This window comes from Salvelinus fontinalis, chromosome 3 (genome assembly GCF_029448725.1).
Source record: "Salvelinus fontinalis isolate EN_2023a chromosome 3, ASM2944872v1, whole genome shotgun sequence".
Taxonomy (NCBI): domain Eukaryota; kingdom Metazoa; phylum Chordata; class Actinopteri; order Salmoniformes; family Salmonidae; genus Salvelinus; species Salvelinus fontinalis.
This window is the reverse complement of record NC_074667.1, coordinates 16,207,890-16,229,616: the sequence shown is the minus strand read 5'-3', so window position 1 is coordinate 16,229,616 and position 21,727 is coordinate 16,207,890. Positions and strand designations below refer to the sequence as shown.

The 21,727-nt window shown below is 44.4% G+C and overlaps 1 protein-coding gene across 2 annotated transcripts in view; it reads right to left on the bottom strand.

Annotated features, from left to right (window-relative positions):
- mmp24 (matrix metallopeptidase 24) overlaps positions 1-21,727 on the bottom strand; it is a 98,696-nt gene that overhangs the window by 6,301 nt on the left and 70,668 nt on the right. The window contains exons 4-8 of one of the 2 annotated variants that reach the window (XM_055907661.1): positions 21,029-21,333; positions 19,038-19,199; positions 13,521-13,723; positions 9,193-9,331; positions 2,114-2,380 (exon numbers count right to left, since the gene is read on the bottom strand). In XM_055907661.1, coding sequence (XP_055763636.1) covers positions 2,114-2,380; positions 9,193-9,331; positions 13,521-13,723; positions 19,038-19,199; positions 21,029-21,333 — 1,076 coding nt within the window. Of the gene's footprint in view, positions 1-2,113; positions 2,381-9,192; positions 9,332-13,520; positions 13,736-19,037; positions 19,200-21,028; positions 21,334-21,727 lie in introns of both variants that reach the window. The other variant, XM_055907653.1, reaches the window with a different exon arrangement.

Below are 21,727 nucleotides of genomic sequence, written 5' to 3'. Positions count from 1 at the left end.
GCCCGGTGCCTCCAGTTCCGGCACCACGCACCAGGTCTACAGTGCGCCTCATCCGGCCAGAGCCATCCGTCTCCCCAGCGCCGTCTGAGCCATCCGTCTCCCCAGCGCCGTCTGAGCCATCCGTCTCCCCAGCGCCGTCTGAGCCATCCGTCTCCCCAGCGCCGTCTGAGCCATCCGTCTCCCCAGCGCCGTCTGAGCCATCCGTCTCCCCAGCGCCGTCTGAGCCATCCGTCTCCCCAGCGCCGTCTGAGCCATCCGTCTCCCCAGCGCCGTCTGAGCCATCCGTCTCCCCAGCGCCGTCTGAGCCATCCGTCTCCCCAGCGCCGTCTGAGCCGTTAGTCAGTCAGGATCTGCCAGAGCCGCCAACCAGACAGGATCTGCCAGAGCCGCCAACCAGACAGGATCTGCCAGAGCCGCCAACCAGACAGGATCTGCCAGAGCCGCCAACCAGACAGGATCTGCCAGAGCCGCCAGCCAGCCATGAGCGTCCAGAGCCGTCAGCCAGCCATGAGCGTCCAGAGCCGTCAGCCAGCCATGAGCGTCCAGAGCCGTCAGCCAGCCATGAGCGTCCAGAGCCGTCAGCCAGCCATGAGCGTCCAGAGCCGTCAGCCAGCCATGAGCGTCCAGAGCCGTCAGCCAGCCATGAGCGTCCAGAGCCGTCAGCCAGCCATGAGCGTCCAGAACCGTCAGCCAGCCATGAGCGTCCAGAGCTGTCAGCCAGCCATGAGCTGCCCCTCAGTCCAGAGCTGTCTCTCTGTCCGGAGCTGCCTTTCAGTCCGGAGTTGCCCCTCTATCCTGACCTACCTCTCTGTCCTTAGCTATATCTCTGTCCTGAGCTACCTTAGTCCGGTGCTGCCCCTTAGTCCGGTGCTGCCCCTTAGTCCGGTGCTGCCCCTTAATCCAGTGGGGTTAAGGTGGAGGGTGGCCATTTGGAGGAGGCTACGGAGGCGGGTAGTGACTGGGGTGGGGACCACGACCAGTGCCGGCGCCGCCGCCGTGGAAGGAAGCCCACCCAGACCCTCCCCTAGACTTTGTGCTGGTGCGCCCGGAGTTCGCACCTTAAGGGGGGGGTTATGTCACGCCCTGGCCTTAGTATTCTTTGTTTTCTTTATTATTTTAGTTAGGTCAGGGTGTGACATGGGGAATGTTTGAGTTTTGGGTGGTTATATGGTAAAGGGGGTGTTGGGTGTAGTGTATGGGTTTGTGTTGAGTGAAGGTGTCTAGCTGTGTCTATGGTTGAGTGTAGGTTCTAGGAAAGTCTATGGTTGCCTGAATTGGGTCTCAATTAGAGACAGCTGGTTATTGTTGTCTCTGATTGGGAGCCATATTTAAGGCAACCATAGGCTTTAGCTGTTTGTGGGGAATTGTCTATGTCTAATTGTTTAGTGTCAGCACTTATGTTTTGTATAGCTTCACGGTCGTCTGTTTTGTTGTTTTGTTTAGTGTTCGTTTCGTTTTTCGTCTTCTTCCTTTAAATAAAGAAGATGTACTTTCCACGCGCTGCGCCTTGGTCCTCAGTCTATCCAGAAGACGATCGTGACAGGGACCCAGATCTCGATTGTCAAACCATTAAAATCATCATTATACCAGCCTCTAAAATCATTGACAGGCATCAATAATTGTCTTAAAATAAATGCATTCATATTATTTTGAAAACATATCTGTTAAATAATATGCATAAAGGGAGGCACCGGGATATCTGGTCAACAGGAAAACAATGTGGACAGATATTTTAATACCATGTGTAAACACAGAAAACTTTGATCACAAAACCCACATGTTCGCGCAAGTTGTAAATGGGGCCTTCTGATAAGACAAAAATAAAAGTGCAATGTTGGTATTGTAAGACTTCAATTATTGTTTCAAATGTGCAATTACAGCTTATGCACGTCACTACGATAACAGTCTAAGTGCTTTGTTACTGTAATAGCAATTACAGTACCAAATGTAGTTAATTCATAAAGTAAACAGAAATTCCAATTCCCCAATGAAAATAATTGGCATTTCAAATTACTTCCCGAATTGACGTTATTGAGATGGAATTAACCCAAACCCCTGTCCCTCTGCATGCTTCCAGGCGGTAGCCACATGGTCTGTGGAAAATTATACTTACAGCCCTCCCTGCTGACGAAGGCTCCCTGCGGCGCCTCGGGGATGCCCTTCCACACAGTGATGGGTTTGGGGTAGCCGGGGTCGGCCATGCGTTTCTCCTCGTTGTAGCGCCAGTACTGGTCCCCTTTGAAGAAGTAGGTTTTGCCCACGGGCTCCCAGCGCAGTGCTGTGTCAATGCCGTCCTTAGGGAGACAGTTACCCAGCTCCACCAGACTCTGGGGGTACCCGGGCTCAGCAGTCACCTCTTTGAATACCCAGTACTTGTCACCTGTGGGGTAAACAACAACAGGGTCATGTTAATTAGGCACTAAACAGAGGAAAACCGACTGAAACGGGAAGATTATCTCAAACTATTTTCATTTTCCACTGCAAAACCTTTTTTAACCTTCTACTGAAGTGAGCTAGATCAGGGTCTCAGTGTTTCTTGGTAGTTTTAAACAAATCTACTTTGAAACAAAAGTATACACCTCACACACATGGTTATGGGCTTAAAAATAAGAAGACACCTGTGCCATGTAAGACATAGGGCTCTATTTTCGCCTGGCGTTAAGTCGGCGCAAGTGTCACACATGTTAGTTTGCAATTTCAGCATGTAAAAACTGGCGCACTGGCATGTTCCAGCCTTAACACCAGGTTTAGCAATTTACCTGTCTAACATCAGCATGCTTGTGCTCAGATGGAAGGGGTGGAAATATTTGAGGCACGTCCTTAATGATCCAAAGTGCTAATTTCAGGCAGCGCTGGTAGGGATATTTAAGACCAACCAAATCTGGTTTTAGCGGTAACGCAGTTGGTTATGACATTAGTTGTGACAGCGGAAACGCAGCCTATCTAGCCCTGACACGCACAGCCCCATATGCTCATGGAACAAGATGTGATTTGGTGCCTGTATACTTCATATTTATGTATACCCATTTTATTTTATTAAAAACAAAGCATAGCGCCCCCCCTCTCAAATAAGTCTGTTTTCTTTTTGTCCTGCCAAATGTAGTCAAGTAGGCTAGTCAAAACCGTCGATAAAGTGTTTGGCTCGTGAGACTGCTTGGAAATAAATCTTAAATCACTAAAGAATTATTAAAATACAAAGTTTGAGAGGAGCAATACAGTGAGCTGACGTTACATTATTTTAGCTATGCTTTGGATGTGCGTAAAACCCCCTCCATGATGTAGTGTCACGTTCCTGACCTATTTCTGTTAGTTTGTTGTATGTGTTAGTTGGTCAGGACGTGAGTTTGGGTGGGCATTCTATGTTGTCTGTTTCTATGTTGGTTTAGGGTTGCCTGGTATGGCTCTTAATTAGAGGCAGGTGTTTGGCGTTCCTCTAATTGAGAGTCATATTTAGGTAGGTTGTTTCACAGTGTTCGTTGTGGGTGGTTGTCTCCTGTGTCAGTGTTTGTCGCACCATACGGGACTGTTCGGTTTGTTTTTGTACATCGTCATTTTGTGTAGTCTATTTTCCCTGTTCGTGCGTTCTTCGTGTTTTGTAAGTTCGTCGTCCAGGTCTGTCTACTCCGTTTGTTGTTTTGTTAGCTATAGTGAAGTTCGTGTTTTTTCGTCTTGTCTTTAAATAAACGATGTGTTCACAACCCGCTGCGCCTTGGTTCCATCACTACTCCTCCTTTTCGGTTGAAGAGGAGGAGGACCACCGTTACAGAACTACCCACCAATCCAGAATCAAGCAGCGGTGTAATCGGAGGAAGGGACAGCGCAAGAAGGAGGAATGGACTTGGGACGATGTTTTGGACGGTAAAGGTTGCTACACATGGGAGGAGATCCTGGTTGGAAGGGATCGCCTCCCATGGGAACAGCTGGAGGCACTGAGGAGAGCAGAGACAACCGGAGAAGGGAACTGGCGTTATGAGGGGACACGTCTAGCACGGAAGCCCGAAAAGCCCGTGAGTACCACCCAAAAATTTCTTGGGGGGGGGCTAAGAGGTAGTGGGCCATGGGCAGGTAGGAGACCTGCGCCCACTTCCCAGGCTAACCGTGGAGAGCGGGAGTACGGGCAGACGCCGTGTTACGCAGTAGAGCGCACGGTGTCTCCTGTACGTGTGCATAGCCCGGTGCGGGTTATTCCACCTCCCCGCACTGGTAGGGCTAGATTGAGCATTGAGCCAAGTGCCATGAAGCCGGCTCTACATATCTGGCCACCAGTACGTCTCCTTGGGCCGGCTTATATGGCACCAGCCTTACGCATGGTTTCCCTGGTTCGCCTACATAGCCCGGTGCGGGTTATTCCACCTCCCCGCACTGGTCAGGCGACGGGAAGCATTCAGCCAGGTAAGGTTGGGCAGGCTCAGTGCTCAAGGGAGCCAATACGCCTGCACGGTCCGGTATTTCCGGCGCTACCTCCCCGCCCCAGCCCAGTACCACCAGTGCCTACACCACGCACCAGGCTTCCAGTGCGTTTCCAGAGCCCTGTTCCTCCTCCATGCACTCTCTCTATGGTGCGTGTCTCCAGTCCGGTGCCTCCAGTTCCGGCACCACGCACTAAGCCACTTGTGCGTCTCCAGAGCCCTGTACACACTGTTCCTTCTCCCTGTACTCGTCCTGATGTGCGTGCACTTAGCCCGGTGCCTCCAGTGCCGGTACCACGCACCAGGCATATAGTACGCTTTGAGAATCCAGTGTGCCCTGTCCCTGCTCCCCGCACTAGGCTTGAAGTGCGTGTCTCCAGTCCGGTGCCTCCAGATCCGGCACCACGCACCAGGCCTACAGTGCGTCTCAGCCGGCCAGAGTCTGCCGTCTGCCCAACGGCGCCTGAACTGTCCGTCTGCCAAGCCCTGCATGAACTGCCCATCTGCCATGAGCCTACAGAGCCTTCCGCCAGACAGGAGCAGCCAAAGCCTTCCGCCAGACAGGATCAGTCTGAGCCATCCGTCTCCGCAGCGCCATCTGAGCCATCCGTCTCCGCAGCGCCATCTGAGCCATCCGTCTCCACAGCGCCATCTGAGCCATCCGTCTCCCCAGCGCCGTCTGAGCCATCCGTCTGTCCCGAGCCATTAGAGCCGCCCATCTGTCCCGAGCCGTCAGAGCCGTTAGTCAGTCAGGAGCCGCTAGAGCCATTCGTCAGTCAGGATCTGCCAGATCCGCCAACCAGACAGGATCTGCCAGAGCCGCCAACCAGACAGGATCTGCCAGGGGCGCCAACCAGACAGGATCTGCCAGGGGCGCCAACCAGACAGGATCTGCCAGGGCCGCCAACCAGACAGGATCTGCCAGGGCCGCCAACCAGACAGGATCTGCCAGAGCCGCCAACCAGACAGGATCTGCCAGAGCCGCCAACCAGACAGGATCTGCCAGAGCCGTCAGTGAGCCATGAGCGTCCAGAGCCGTCAGCCAGCCATGAGCGTCCAGAGCCGTCAGCCAGCCATGAGCGTCCAGAGCCGTCAGCCAGCCATGAGCGTCCAGAGCCGTCAGCCAGCCATGAGCGTCCAGAGCCGTCAGCCAGCCATGAGCGTCCAGAGCCGTCAGCCAGTCATGAGCTGTCCCTCAGCCCAGAGCGGCTATTTATCCAGAACTGCCCCTCAGTCCAGAGCTGTCTCTCTGTCCGGAGCTGCCTTTCAGTCCGGAGTTGCCCCTCTATCCTGAGCTACCTCTCTATCCTGAGCTACCTCTCTATCCTGAGCTATCCCTCTGTCCTGAGCTATCCCTCTATCCCGGTGCTGCCCCTTGTCTCAATGTTACCCAAAAGATTAAGTGGGTGTAATATGAGGGTGGTCATTTGTAGGGGGAGATGTAAGCTGGGATTGACTATGGTGGGGTGGGGACCTCGCCCTGAGCCTGAGCCACCACCGTGGTCAGATGCCCACCCAGACCCTCCCCTAGACTTTGTGCTGGTGCGCCCGGAGTTCGCACCTTAAGGGGGGGGTTATGTCACGTTCCTGACCTATTTCTGTTAGTTTGTTGTATGTGTTAGTTGGTCAGGACGTGAGTTTGGGTGGGCATTCTATGTTGTCTGTTTCTATGTTGGTTTAGGGTTGCCTGGTATGGCTCTTAATTAGAGGCAGGTGTTTGGCGTTCCTCTAATTGAGAGTCATATTTAGGTAGGTTGTTTCACAGTGTTCGTTGTGGGTGGTTGTCTCCTGTGTCAGTGTTTGTCGCACCATACGGGACTGTTCGGTTTGTTTTTGTACATCGTCATTTTGTGTAGTCTATTTTCCCTGTTCGTGCGTTCTTCGTGTTTTGTAAGTTCGTCGTCCAGGTCTGTCTACTCCGTTTGTTGTTTTGTTAGCTATAGTGAAGTTCGTGTTTTTTCGTCTTGTCTTTAAATAAATGTGTTCACAACCCGCTGCGCCTTGGTTCCATCACTACTCCTCCTTTTCGGTTGAAGAGGAGGAGGACCACCGTTACATGTAGGCTAAATGTGTTCATGCTCATCATGAAAGGAGAGATGAGAACCTCAGTGAATACCGATGAACCTCATATTTAGAAGTTATTTTCCTGTAACAATTGTTTGTTTTTTGTTTCATATTTTTCAAACCCAAGCCCACTGTTGGCTACCCTTACCCTAGGCCTTCTATAACAAAGGCTGGTGCAAATGCAATGCATTGTCTTTTTTTATGATGGCGATTTTCTGATATCTTTACATTTTACATGCATGTATTACATACATGTATTTATTGTAGTTTAAAAAATTAACAGATTGCTGTTACTCATACTACTGCATTTCAGTTAACAGGTGTGCCTTGTTAAAAGTTAATTTGTGGAATTTCTTTCGTTCTTAATGCGTTTGTGCCAATCAGCCAATCAATGTAGGGGTGGTATACAGAAGATAGCCCGATTTGGTAAAATACCAAGTCCATATTATGGCAAGAACAGCTCAAATAAGCAAAGAGAAATGACAGTCCATGATTACTTTAAGACATGAAGGTCAGTCAAGACAAATCATTTCAAAAATTTTGAAAGTTTCTTCAAGTGCAGTCGCAAAAACCGAAAGTGCTATGATGAAACCGGCTCTCATGAGGACTGCCACAGGAAAGGAAGACCCAGAGGATAAATTCATTAGAGTTCACTGCACCTTAGATTGCAGCCCAAATAATCTTCACAGAGTTCAAGTAACAGACACATCTTAACATCAACTGTTCAGAGGAGACTGTAAATCAGGCCTTCATGGTCGAATTGCTACAAAGAAGCCACTACCAAAGGACACCAATAATAAGAAGAGAAATGGACATTAGAACGGTGGAAATCTGTCCTTTAAAAAAAATGTTGGTTCCAACCGCTGTGTCTTTGTGAGACGCAGAGTGGGTGAACGGATGATCTCTGCATGTGTGGTTCCCACCGTGAAGCATGGAGGAGGAGGTGTGATGTGTGGGGGTGCTTTGCTGGTGACACTGTCAGTGATTTATTTAGAATTCAAGACACAGTTAACCAGCATGGCTACCAGAGCATTCTGCAGCGATACGCCATCCCATCTGGTTTGGACTTAGTGGGACTATCATTTGTTTTTCAACAGGACAATGACCCAACATACCTCCAAGCTGTGTAAGAGCTATTTGACCAAGAAGGAGAGTGATGGAGTGTTGCCTCAGATGACCTGGCCTCCACAATCACCTGACCTCAACCCAATTGAGATGGTTTGGGATGAGTCGGACCGCAGAGTGAAGGAAAAGCAACCAAAAAGTGCTCAGCATATGTGGGAAGTCCTTCAATACTGTTGGAAAAGCATTCCAGGTGAAGCTGGTTGAGAGAATGCCAAGAGTGTGCAAAGCTGTCATCAAGGCAAAGGGTGGCTACTTTGAAGAATCTCAAATATAAAATATGTTTTGATTTGTTTAACACTTTTTTGGTTACTACATCATTCCGTATGTGTTATTTCATAGTTTTGATGTCTTCACTATTATTCTACAATGTAGAAAATAGTAAAAATAAAGAAAAACCCTTGAATGAGTAGGTGTGTCCAAACTTTTGACTGGTACTGTATGTAAAACATCAGTATAACGGTGAGTGGACATTCTCTATTTCTCTTTATATTGGATCTTTGTCCAGCTACTGTGAAATGTTTGGATGTACGTAAAACCCTCTGTAGTCTGCATTATTTTAATATTGTATGCCCACAGGAAGCAATTATGTTGTCTGTAAGTGTATTTACAAATAGCCTATTTAAAGCAAGTTGTTGTTTCATTTTGTTTAGAATTTGAATAGAATTATTCACTCTTTTTAGGCCTTATCAATAATGAATTTAATCTTGCTTATTGACAGTATCAGTGTGAATGCAATGTATATATTTCCACATTGAAACCATGCAATTACTTAGTGCAATTTGGACTGCAAACAGGTTGAGGTTAACATATTTAGCAAAGATAGATCAACATTTTGTTATTTTGTTTCTGTAAGCTGTTAAACTATAATGGACTATCATTGGTATTGGAGTAGATTCCAAGGCAATACATAAAACACTGTAAATACACAACTTGAAGCCATGGAGCACGTTCTGATTGGCCAGTGGGGGGCTAAGCCTAGACACACCCACAACTTGTTTATTCATCAAAACCCAGCCCTTTCGCACCAATGCCAGTAACTGCGCTGATAATTGTGGTTGTGAAAATAGCTACAATAGCTCGAACCTATAGCACTATTGCCAGAGCTTAGATTGACCATTGCGTTAGGTTTGTTAAAATAGAGTTGAAATGTTTTGTTTGCACCCAAATATGACACTTTATATACATCACAGAAGACTGAAATATAATTGTTTGACATAGAAACACCGGATTTTTGGCGTAATTTTTTAAATAATGCTTAGTAATTATGAGGAATAATAACATTCCACCCATGAGGGCACTAGATCATTTGACTACAGGAAAGGGCTACATGTTTCCTGTCGCGTGCCCTAATGAACATGACCTAGGTCAAAGTGGTATTGTGAATCCTCAACTATTGGGCATCCGCATGTTCAGGGCTTGGAAATTGAACTAATGTACAAGGACAGTGTTAGAGATTGGGGTTTTATAGTTGGTACTGTATGTCTCTGTAATCCAAGTTTATTCACCTAAAGCGAACATGACTTAGCTAACAATAACACTGAGCAGTGCAAAAAGGGCTATATCACATTTGAAAAGGAGAAGGGAGTTAAAATACCCTTAAAGAATACAAATTTGCCGTCCGATCTCTCGTAGGCGGCGTCGATACGGGGCGGTAGACCTTTCCAGAACTGCTCAATCTGCATCGGGTAGCCCTCCTGCACCTCGTTGTTCCGCAGTCGCCAGAACCATCGGTCCTAAAGAGAATAAAAAGAGAGGAAAGAGCTCACATCAATCACAGCTCATTATCATTTGGCTCCAGTAAATCTAGGGCACGGCTGAGCAAACTCCCCACTGACTGCTACCCACATGCAAATACCCACACTTACCCCTCAAACAGACACAAATGATTTGCATAGCAGAGGCCTTATTGCAGGGTATCTACAGTGCTTTCGGAAAGTATTCAGACCCCGTGACTTTTTCTACATTTTGTTACATTACAGCCTTATTCTAAAATGGATTTTAAAAAATACAAAAATCCTCAGCAATCTACACACAATACCCCATAATGACGAAGTGAAACCCCTTTTTTTAAACATTTTGGCAAATTTATTTACAGAAATGCCTTATTTGCATAAGTATTTAGATCTTTTGCTATGAGACCTGAAACTGAGGTCAGGTGTATCCTGTTTCCATTGATCATCCTTGAGATGTTTCTACAACTTGATTGGAGTCTACTTGTGTTAAATTAAATTGATTGGACATGATTTGGAAAAGCATTCACCTGTCTATATAAGGTCCCACAGTTGACAGTGCACGTCAGAGCAAAAACCAAGCCATGAGGTTGAAGGAATTGTCCGTAGAGCTCCGAGACAGGATTGTGTCGAGGCACAGATCTGGGGAAAGGTACTAAAACATTTCTGCACCATTGAAGATCCCCAAGAACATAGCGGCCTCCATCATTCTTAAATGGAAGAAGTTTGGAACCACCAAGACTCTTCCTATGGCAAGACATGAAAATGGTTGTCTAGCAAACATCAACAACCAATTTGACAGAGTTGGAAATAATAATGGTCAAATTTAAATGTTGCACAATCCAGACTCTTAGCGACTTACCCAGACAGACTCTGTAATCGCTGCCAAAGGTGATTCTGACATGTATTGACTCAGGGGGTTGAATTCTTATCTAATCAAAATATATTAGTGTTTTATTTTTCATATATATATATACACTGCTCAAAAAAATAAAGGGAACACTTAAACAACACAATGTAACTCCAAGTCAATTACACTTCTGTGAAATCAAACTGTCCACTTAGGAAGCAACACTGATTGACAATAAATTTCACATGCTGTTGTGCAAATGGAATAGACAAAAGGTGGAAATTATAGGCAATTAGCAAGACACCCCCCAAAACAGGAGTGATTCTGCAGGTGGTGACCACAGACCACTTCTCTTCCTATGCTTCCTGGCTGATGTTTTGGTCACTTTTGAATGCTGTCGGTGCTCTCACTCTAGTGGTAGCATGAGACGGAGTCTACAACCCACACAAGTGGCTCAGGTAGTGCAGTTCATCCAGGATGGCACATCAATGCGAGCTGTGGCAAAAAGGTTTGCTGTGTCTGTCAGCGTAGTGTCCAGAGCATGCAGGCGCTACCAGGAGACAGGCCAGTACATCAGGAGACGTGGAGGAGGCCGTAGGAGGGCAACAACCCAGCAGCAGGACCGGTACCTCCGCCTTAGTGCAAGGAGGTGCACTGCCAGAGCCCTGCAAAATGACCTCCAGCAGGCCACAAATGTGCATGTGTCTGCTCAAACGGTCAGAAACAGACTCCATGAGGGTGGTATGAGGGCCCGACGTCCACAGGTCGGGGTTGTGCTTACAGCCCGACACCGTGCAGGACGTTTGGCATTTGCCATAGAACACCAAGATTGGCAAATTCGCCACTGGCGCCCTGTGCTCTTCACAGATGAAAGCAGGTTCACACTGAGCACATGGGCACATGTGACAGACGTGACAGAGTCTGGAGACGCCGTGGAGAACGTTCTGCTGCCTGCAACATCCTCCAGCATGACCGGTTTGGCGATGGGTCAGTCATGGTGTGGGGTGGCATTGCTTTGTGGGGCCGCACAGCCCTCCATGTGCTCGCCAGAGGTAGCCTGACTGCCATTAGGTACCGAGATGAGATCCTCAGACCCCTTGTGAGACCATATGCTGACACATGCACATTTGTGGCCTGCTGGAGGTAATTTTGCAGGGCTCTGGCAGTGCACCTCCTTGCACTAAGGCGGAGGTACCGGTCCTGCTGCTGGGTTGTTGCCCTCCTACGGCCTCCTCCACGTCTCCTGATGTACTGGCCTGTCTCCTGGTAGCGCCTGCATGCTCTGGACACTACGCTGACAGACACAGCAAACCTTTTTGCCCCAGTTCGCATTGATGTGCCATCCTGTATGAACTGCACTACCTGAGCCACTTGTGTGGGTTGTAGACTCCGTCTCATGCTACCACTAGAGTGAGAGCACCGCCAGCATTCAAAAGTGACCAAAACATCAGCCAGGAAGCATAGGAACTGAGAAGTGGTCTGTGGTCACCACCTGCAGAATCACTTCTGTTTTGGGGGGTGTCTTGCTAATTGCCTATAATTTCCACCTTTTGTCTATTCCATTTGCACAACAGCATGTGAAATGTATTGTCAATCAGTGTTTCTTCCTAAGTGAACAGTTTGATTTCACAGAAGTGTGATTGACTTGGAGTTACATTGTGTTGTTTAAGTGTTCCCTTTATTTTTTTGAGCAGTGTGTATATATATAATGAGTGGGCAAGACAAATTATTGAATTGATGAGTTTCAGAAGAAAGGTATTTGTTTCTGGCCATTTTGAGCCTGTAATCGAACCCACAAATGCTGATGCTCCAGATGATCAACTAGTCTAAAGAAGGCCAGTTGTATTGCTTTTTTAACCAGAAGAACAGTTTTCAGCTGTGCTAACATAATTGCAAAAGGTTTTTGTATTGATCAATTGCCCTTTTAAAATGATGAACTTGTATTAGCTTTCACAAAGTGCCATTGGAACACAGGAGTGATGGTTGCTGATAATTCATCAGATAGCGGAGGAGTGACCTTTTTAAGACATTTAGGCAAAGATCAAATACATCAAACAGGGTTTGTCTACTCTACGCACTGCTCAGTATGAAATGAAAAAAGACAAGTACCAATGCAAGTTTACCTTCATTAAAGCACATTATCTGGTGACTAACTTGGTGATGGAGTGAAGGCCAATTGAGTGCGACACCAGCTACAGATAAGCTTATTACTGTAAAAAGTGATCTGAAGAGGGATGTTCTACACCCGACCATGAGAGAAATACTAGAATACAAACTCATACTACTGTATATGTAATAACCAGAGAACCAATACTTTGGAACGTTGTCGGTACCCTGACAAAACCTAAGAGCTCCCTACAGTGTGAGAAGCTCTTCAGCATTGCTGAAACCCTTAAGTCAAATATCAATATGGTTTTGATTGAATAAGGTGTTGTTGTCATCTTATGTGAGTCCGGTAAAATAAAACACTCTATTACCACTACCAACCAAGGCACGTGAACTGAAGAACAAATTGAATGTGCTGGAGATATTTAACCACTCTTGGAGGAAAATGGCACTGACAATTTTTGAGTTGGGAACAAGGCAAAATGAAAGCAACTCCTATTGTGTTAAATTCAATACTCCAAAAGTGTTTATTTTGGGAAAGGGAAAACGTAGTCAGTTTCACAACCGAATGCATTCAAACGAAATGTGTCTTCTGCATTTAACCCAACCCCTCTGAATCCGAGATGCCTTAATCGACATCATCGGCGCCCAGGGAGCAGTTGTTGTTGGGGTTAACTGCCTTGCTCAAGGGAAGAACGGTAGATATTGCTACTTTACCGGCTCAAACAATCAACCTTTTCTTACTATCCCAACGCTCTAACTGCTAGGCTACCTGCTGCCTCAAATTATAAAAGGATTGTCCTACACTACACAGACTTAATGTTACACTTTGTAAAGTGTTCGCTTTATAAAGGCAGTCTCCTCACCCAATGATTTATATATACACTACATGACAGGGGGCGCTGTTTAAGTCACCGCGCCTCCATCTTAGCACTCCCCCAGCAGTGTAAAAAATATTTTTAAAGCTATAGAAATGCAGTTAAAAATTTCTACATTTGTTTTTGCCACGTTTATTTTATTAGACACCTTAAAGCATACTTTTAAATGAGCTAAACATAAAAATGAAAAAATATATACACATTTTTGTCCTTGAAACATTTAAATGAAATACATTAATTTCTATGGATGACTGCTTTTATGAGCAGTGCCAATATGGCCGACCAGTGGATTCAAAGTCTCTCATTGGCCAATACATGGCATCATCAATCAAGGGTTTATATACATCGTTGGTCTCACCTTGAAGACAAACATCTCGCGTCTGAAGAAGGCCACGGTGTTGAAGTTGCCATCACAGATGTTGGGTTTGCCATTGGGGAAATAGGGCCTGTCACCGGAGGGCGGACGTGGCGGGCGGGACTGACGGTCGTGTTTCCTCTCTGAGGTGGGGTGGGTTCGGCGAGCGGGCAAGGTGGGCAGTGGCCGTGTAGGCTCCAGCATGGCTGTAGGGACACCTGCACACAGAGGCACACTCATAAGAACAGGCTTTCAAAAAGCTCTCGTCATTCCTAGATCTCTCTATCCTCTAATTTAGTCTAGTTCCTGCTGTAATAACAGTATATTAACACCAATTTGTATCCTCCACAATGAAATCGGAGGGGGGACTATTGATCTGTCTCAGTCTGTTTGTACGTACGTTAGTCACACACGATATTACATGCCGGCTCTCTTGTCATAGAAAGCCGGCATGTACAAAATTACATTGATTGGCCCAATCAACTGAAAATCCAGACTTTGAAAAAGCTTATCTCCTGTCCCGTTTGAGCTTGAATTTTTGTGCATCATTCGTGGGGGAAGTTTTTAGTGTTGCGATGTTTTATGTTTACATGTAATTTATACCTAAATGACTTTGTTGTATTCATATATTTTTTGTGTCCATGTTGTTCATGTGTTTCTAGTAAATAGACTTATGGTTTAAGAGAAAATAGCCCCAAATAGCCTATAATCGACAAGGACTCATAAAAACAAACATCTACACACAAAGGCGCCTTAGTACAGGTAGGCATAGTGGAGCTCTGTGGGGTGTGACTGAATGGACAGCGTCTCTGTCTAGTAGCCAGCTAGAATTAGGCTATTCAGTTTGTTACTAAGTTAGCCATTTTCTGGGCACAGTTGAGTAGCCTACAATGCCTATATGAAATTCATAACTGGCACGCAGATCTTTAGAAATTGTAGGATCACTTGTAAATTGTCACTATGAAAAAGGTTGCAGACACCCTGCTATAGGCTATATGAAGTCACCCTTGTGGAACGGCACATACAGTGTCATTGTCTCGTGCGCTTCGCACCAAAATTGTTGTTCTGCATTCAGAGATGTTCCTTATAATGTGTGCGCCCAGCTCATTTTTGTATTTGTATCCTATTTGTATCCTATTTGTATCCTAGGATAGGATAAAGTAATCCTTCTGACCCCCCCCCCCCTTAAAAGATTTAGATGCACTGTTTGTAAAGTGGCTGTTCCACTGGATGTCATAAGGTGAACGCACCAATTTGTAAGTCGCTCTGGATAAGAGCGTCTGCTAAATGACTTAAATGTAAATGTATTATTTGCCAGGGAAGGGAAACATTCTATGAATGTTGAAGCATTGCATCAACAAGGTTTCTGAGAATATTGAAACATTGTTGGCTCAGAGAGTTGGCTCAGAGAATATTGAATAATTTTGTATCAACGAGACTGCTTTGAGAATGTGACTCGTTTCAGGAAACTAGGCGTATATCGCACGTCACTATTTCACAGGAGTGGCATTTGAACGTAAACATTTATTTTTTATCAAAATGTGTTTTTTGGAAATTCTGGTGTTTGATTGCAAACAATGCCGAGGTTGTCAAAAAGAGAATACACAGAAGAAGGCTGTGGTATAAAACACGTCTCTGGATTATATCTTCAAACTAAGGGCAACCATGGCATCCGTGACAGAGAGGGAGAAGCGCTCATCCATCATGCAGGGTAGTAACATTATGAGTTGGGATTATGATTCATTGATTAGCTAGCTAGCTACATGTCTAAACAAAGACTCCACTGTGCAAGTAACCATTTCACTCTGCCGTTTACACCTTCTGTATCATGTGCATGTAACAAATAAGCTTTGCTTTTATTTGCTATAGTGTTTGTTTACCAGAGACTGTAACGTGAAGAACAACATGACCTGCACCAAAATCAGATTAGGATAGTGTCCAAGTTCTAACATTCTCTGGTGGAATGCCCTGCTTTTATTTTGTCACAATCACAACCATAAGCTATTTTCTGTAATTAGCTTGCCATTAACTTAAAACAAGAGGATTATTTACGAGTTTATTTTTCTGAAATAACGACTACAAATTAGCTAAAGGTAAGACGTTGTCTGCTATATGATATGGTCTTTATTTGAACTGGCTAGCCAGCTAACGTAACGTTAACAAGCTAGAAACGAACCAAAACATTGTTTTAGTTTCCTGGTTTGTTAGATTGACATCTACTAAATTCATTTTTAAACGAATGGATTTATTGGTGTTAAAACACACCAGGTATGCTGATGTCATGCAGCCTGTCATTTTTGTGTTTATATTTTTTCATAACGACAACGACAAGTTTGATGTGGGACAACAATAGCATGTTCATGATGTCACTGCGACAATTGTCTACAGACATGACGATAGACGTAGTATAAACCAGCCTTTGAAATCTTTGGTTGGTTTTACTACACTACCGTATTCACTCTGTATAGCACATGGCCTCACATGTGAATCCTTAAAGAGATGGGTGGGGCTAAGGCTTAAGAGGGTGTGGACGAAGAAGAGCTCTCCAGTAGTTGTGCCAAACCATTTTCTAAAAAGTGGGGTTACAAGTTTAACTTTCAAAGCAGAATTACTTTCCCATTGTTCCTCAACTGTATTGTATGATTTACAATTTTCTAGCTCTGAGTTGCTACTTTTTTCCAATGTAAAACACACAATTTCAAATTTTGCGTGTCATTTCTTCAGTGTTGTCACATGAAAAGATATACTCAAATATTTACAAAAATGTGAGGGGTGTACTCACTTTTGTGATATACTGTATATTATAAAATATAAAACAGCCCTACATCTACCCTATAGCTAAATAACTAACTAAATAGCAATATATATATATATATATATATTATTATTATTTTATTTCGAACTTGTCTCATCTCTGGAACTCCCCAACGGGCGCAGGAGGTGAAGGTTGAGTCATGCGTCCTCCAAAACATGACCCGCCAAACCGCGCTTCTTAACACCCACCCTCATAACCCGGAAGCCACCCGCACCAATGCGTTGGAGGAAACATCATTCAACTGACGACCGCAGTCAGCCTGCAAGCGCCCGGCCCGCCACAAGGAGTCGCTTGAGCGCAATGAGCCAAGTAAAGCCTCCCTGGCCAAACACCCCCCTAACCTGGACAAAGCTGTGCCAATTGTGCGCCGCCCTATGGGACTCCCGATCACAGCCGGTTGTGATACAGCCCGGTATCGAACCTGTGACGCCTCTAGCACTGCGATGCAGTGCCTTAGACCGCTGCGCCACTCTGAGGCCAACTTAGTAATATTTAATTATGTTTTGCCAGCTAGATTGATCTGTTAGAATATCTAATTTTAATTCAGGAAGATGGACAAGCAAGACTGATAGAGTGAGAGGTGGAAATACATTATACTACAGGTAGGGATGCAGGCAGAGGATGATGATGTAGGCCTACAGCAAAAAGTTAAAGTTACCCCACCTAGGTAATCATTAATTATTTGCATTATCTCAATTATCATTCTGTCACTGCATGACAATGGCACATTTGTTATAGCCTACAATTGTTATTGTCTTTGAAGACAAAAACAAGACATGTATTTTGGGGAAATGCTCTAAATAGCAAGTTGTTCAGTTGTCTATTTTCATACCAATAGGCCTACATGAAACCAAAATTATACTAGCCTACTGGGTGAATAAATGAAAATAACAATTAGGCTTACAGCTATCACAACCTATATTTTAATAGCAATAAAACCACTTTTAGTTTCGGATGGTCACCTAAAAAGAAGGTTCCCCACCTAATTCCCAATTCCCGCGTGGCGCTGGATTTAGTTTTTGGCACGCTACAGATGGCCATATCGAACCGCTAATACAGGATTGGTAAAGGCCCAGTGCACTACTTTTGTGATTTTGTTTCATTTCTTCCCACCAATCTTTTTAGATCAAGTTGAAGTCAGAAGTTTACATACACTTAGGTTGGAGTCATTAAAACTCGTTTTTCAACCACTCCACAAATTTCTTGTTAACAAACTATAGTTTTGGCAAGTCGGTTAGAACATCTACTTTGTGCATGACACAAGTAATTTTTCCAACAATTGTTTTTCAGACAGATTATTTCACTTATAATTCACTGTATCACAATTCCAGTGGGTCAGAAGTTTACATACACTAAGTTGACTGTGCCTTTAAACAGCTTGGAAAATTCCAGAAAATGATGTCATGGCTTTAGAAGCTTTTGATAGGCTAATTGACCTCCATTTGAGTCAATTGGAGGTGTACCTGTGGATTTATTTCAAGGCCTACCTTCAAACTCAGTGCGTCTTTGCATGACATCATGGGAAAATCAAAAGAAATCAGCCAAGACCTCAGAAAAAGAATTGCAGACATCCAGTCTGGTTCATCCTTGGGAGCAATTTCCAAACGCCTGAAGGTACCACGTTCATCTGTACAAACAATAGTACGCAAGTATAAACACCATGGGACCACACAGCCGTCATACCGCTCAGGAAGGAGACACGTTCTGTCTCCTAGAGATGAACGTACTTTGGTGCGAAAAGTGCAAATCAATCACAGAACAACAGCAAAGGCCCTTGTGAAGATGCTGGAGGAAACAGGTACAAAAGTATCTATATCCACAGTAAAACAAGTCCTATATCGAAATAACCTGAAAGGCCGCTCAGCAAGGAAGAAGCCACTGCTCCAAAACCGCCATAAAAAAGCCAGACTACAAAGATCGTACTTTTTGGTGCTTTGCTGCAGGAGGGGCTGGTGCACTTCACAAAATAGATGGCATCAAGAGGGAGGAAAATTTGGTGGATATATTGAAGTACCATCTCGAGACAACAGTCAGGAAGTTAATTAAAGCTTGGTCGCAAATGGGTCTTCCAAATGGACAATGACCCCAAGCATACTTCCAAAGTTGTGTCAAAATGGCTTATTAAGGACAACAAAGCCAAGGTATTAGAGTGGCCATGACAAATCCCTGACCTCAGTCCTATAGAAAATGTGTGGGCAGAACTGAAAAAGTGTGTGCGAGCAAGGAGGCCTACAAACCTGACTCAGTTTCACCAGGAGGAATGGGCCAAAATTCACCTGATTGTGGGAAGCTTGTAGAAGGCTACCCAATACTTTTGACTCAAGTTAAACAATTTAAAGGCAATGCTACCAAATACTAATTGAGTGTATGTAAACTTCTGACCCACTGGGAATGTGATGAAATAAATAAAAGCTGAAATAAATAATTCTCTCTCCTATTATTCTGACTTTTCACATTCTTAAAATAAAGTGGTGATTCTAACTGACCTAAGACAGGGAATTTTTACTCTGATTAAATGTCAGGAATTGTGAATTTTTTTAAATGAGTTTAAATGTATTTGGCTAAGGTGTATGTAAACTTGTTTCTTTTAACATTGAACTTTTCAACAATGTTCCAGTGACTGGTGGATGAGTAACCAGGCCAGCCCAGTACAGCTCGGCTTAGCTTGGCTAAGTAGTGTAAAAAATATATAAGTGACAAAGTACCGTATATTTTCTGGATACCCTGGAGGTCATCGAGGGGCAGTTTGAAGTTGTGTGTCTCCATGTACTGGTAGAAGGGAGCCATTATGGCACTGGGGTCATTCGAATGCTCCAGTCCCAGGGCGTGCCCAAGCTCATGTACCGCCACCAAGAAAAGGTCATTACCTGGAGAAAAAACATTGCATTGGACCATATGAACAAGTAAGGGGGATACTGTAGGTCCGTCATTCAAAATAACAGTGGTAAATGTATCAGTGAAGGGAAAGGGAAAGGAAAGGGGGAGGCCTAGTCAGTTGTACAACTGAATGCCTTCAACTGAAATGTGTCTTCCGCATTTAACCCAACCCCTCTGAATCAGTGAAACCATGCTGCAAAAGTTTTACCACGTGAATTAGACTAAATGTGTTTGTTTTATTTATCTGTGAGAGTCTAAAAAGTGTGTAAGAAAATGTCAGCTTCACAGAGATACCGTGGTAATTTGTTCATTAGACATCTCCCCTTTGTAAATAGATCCGAATTATAATTTAAAACACTTAATAATATCTCAACTTCTGAGTGGGAGCTGGTAGTAGTTTTTTTCATCACCATTATAATTGATTTGACTATTTGACATAAGTGTCCTTTTTCATTGGGCAGTCCCGTTGAGATTGAAATGAAGATGAAAAGGTATTCAACATCTCTTAGTTGCACAACGGACATTTGCTTAAAATAAAGGATGCATTGGTTTAAAGAATAAAATACAGCTTTTTCAAGCAAACGCGCATTGGGCTACCAAGAGTTGCTGAATGTCTTTTCATTTTCAGCTTCATGCACTGGATTCTGTCAGTGGGTGTAATCCTTCCATTCCCATGCCTTAATATTTTATATAGGCCTACTTGTTCATTCAATCATTGGGGGTCAATTCGTACTTCCTATGTATTTTTGCAGCATTGTTTCACTGATACATTTTGGACACTGCTATTTTGAATAATGAGCCTGGAGTATCCCCCTTACTTTTTCATATTGTCCAGTGCTATGTCACTCAGATGGCACACACACACACTTATCAAGAGCTCACTGGTATTCAACTATTGATCATTGATCATTGAATCATTCAGCAACGACCATCAGCCAATGAAAGAGGTTTCTTCATCCTGGTATGCACTATTCTTTGGCAGCTTTTGAGTAGGCCAACACTTGTTAACCAACAACCTGAACAAAAATATAAATGCAACATGCAACAATTTCACAGAGTTACAGTTCATATATGGAAATCAGTCAATTGAGATAAATGCATTAGACCCTAATCTATGGATTTCACATGACTGGGAACACAGATATGCATCTGTTGGCTACAGATACCTTAAAAAAAGGTATGGGGGTGAATCAGAAAACCAGTCAGTAGCTGTTGTGACCACCATTGGACGTACTGCCAAGTTCTCTAAAACGAGGATGGAGGCAGCTTATGGTAGAGAAATTGACATTAAATTATCTGGCAACAGCTCTGGTGGACATTCCTGCAGTCAGCATGCCAATTGCACTCTCTCTCAAAACATGAGACATCTATAGCATTTTGTTGTGTGACAAAACTGTACATTTTAGAGTGGACATTAAGTGTCCCCAGCACAAGGTGCACCTGTGTAATCATCATGCTGTTTAATCAGTTTCTTCATATGCCACATCTGTAAGGTGGATGGATAATCTTGCAAAGGAGAAATGCTCACTAACAGGGCATTCATAAATTAATTTATGCACAACATTTGAGAGAAATAAGCTTTTTTAGCGTATGGAAAATGTCTGGGATCTTTTATTTTTGCTCATGAAACACGGGACCAACACTTTACATGTTGCATTTATATTTTCATTCAGTGTATATAGAAGCAAAGTAGCACTTTGAAAAAAGAGTTACGGTGGCATAAACCAGTTTGTAAAACCCATTCTACATTTAATAATCCATTCAAATACAAGGGTTCAACACTACACCTGAACAAACTAAAGTAGTCAGTATTACTTACCATCATGATTAGCGTTGCCTAGTGTCCAGGGCTCGTCCGAATCAAAGTGAGTGTCCCCTCCGATCCCAGGGCCCGGGAAGTAGGCATGGGCCAGGAACCCCCCCTCCCCGTCAAAGGGAGAGCTATCACCATGGAAACCAGAGGCGAAAAAGATCATGATGTCGGCCTCCTTCCCCTCGTTCTTGATCTCGGAGTAGGCCACCTCCTGGAAAGTCAGTGGGGTCACCGTCTGCCACACGTCAAAGGCCTGCCGTATGGCTCTCTGCGTGTCTTTCTCCCCCACTTTAGGGGTAAAGTTGTGTATGCTACAGTAAGGAAGAATGGGAAAAGGGGAAGCATGGTAATAAAGGAGTATAGAGTACTGTATACAGTATGATAGTAAGAAAGAAAGAAAAAGAGAAAGAAGACTAAGTGCACTCAAAAACATTATGGATTAAAAACAACTCAAATTGGGTTATTTGGTAAGCCAGCGCTGGGTAAAAATTGCTGGGTTATTTTGACACAGCCAGTTGGGTTGTGTGAATAATCCAACTTGTTGGGTTTACTCAAACGTGGGTTAATTTAACCATCAGTTGGGTCTTTATTCCCTTTCATGCTGGATTGACCCAGCAGCTGAGAAGGCTGTAATTGCAGAACGCAGTTAATTCTTATGGGCAGGTGGGACGGTAGAGTTCCACCTGGCCAACATCCGAGGAAATT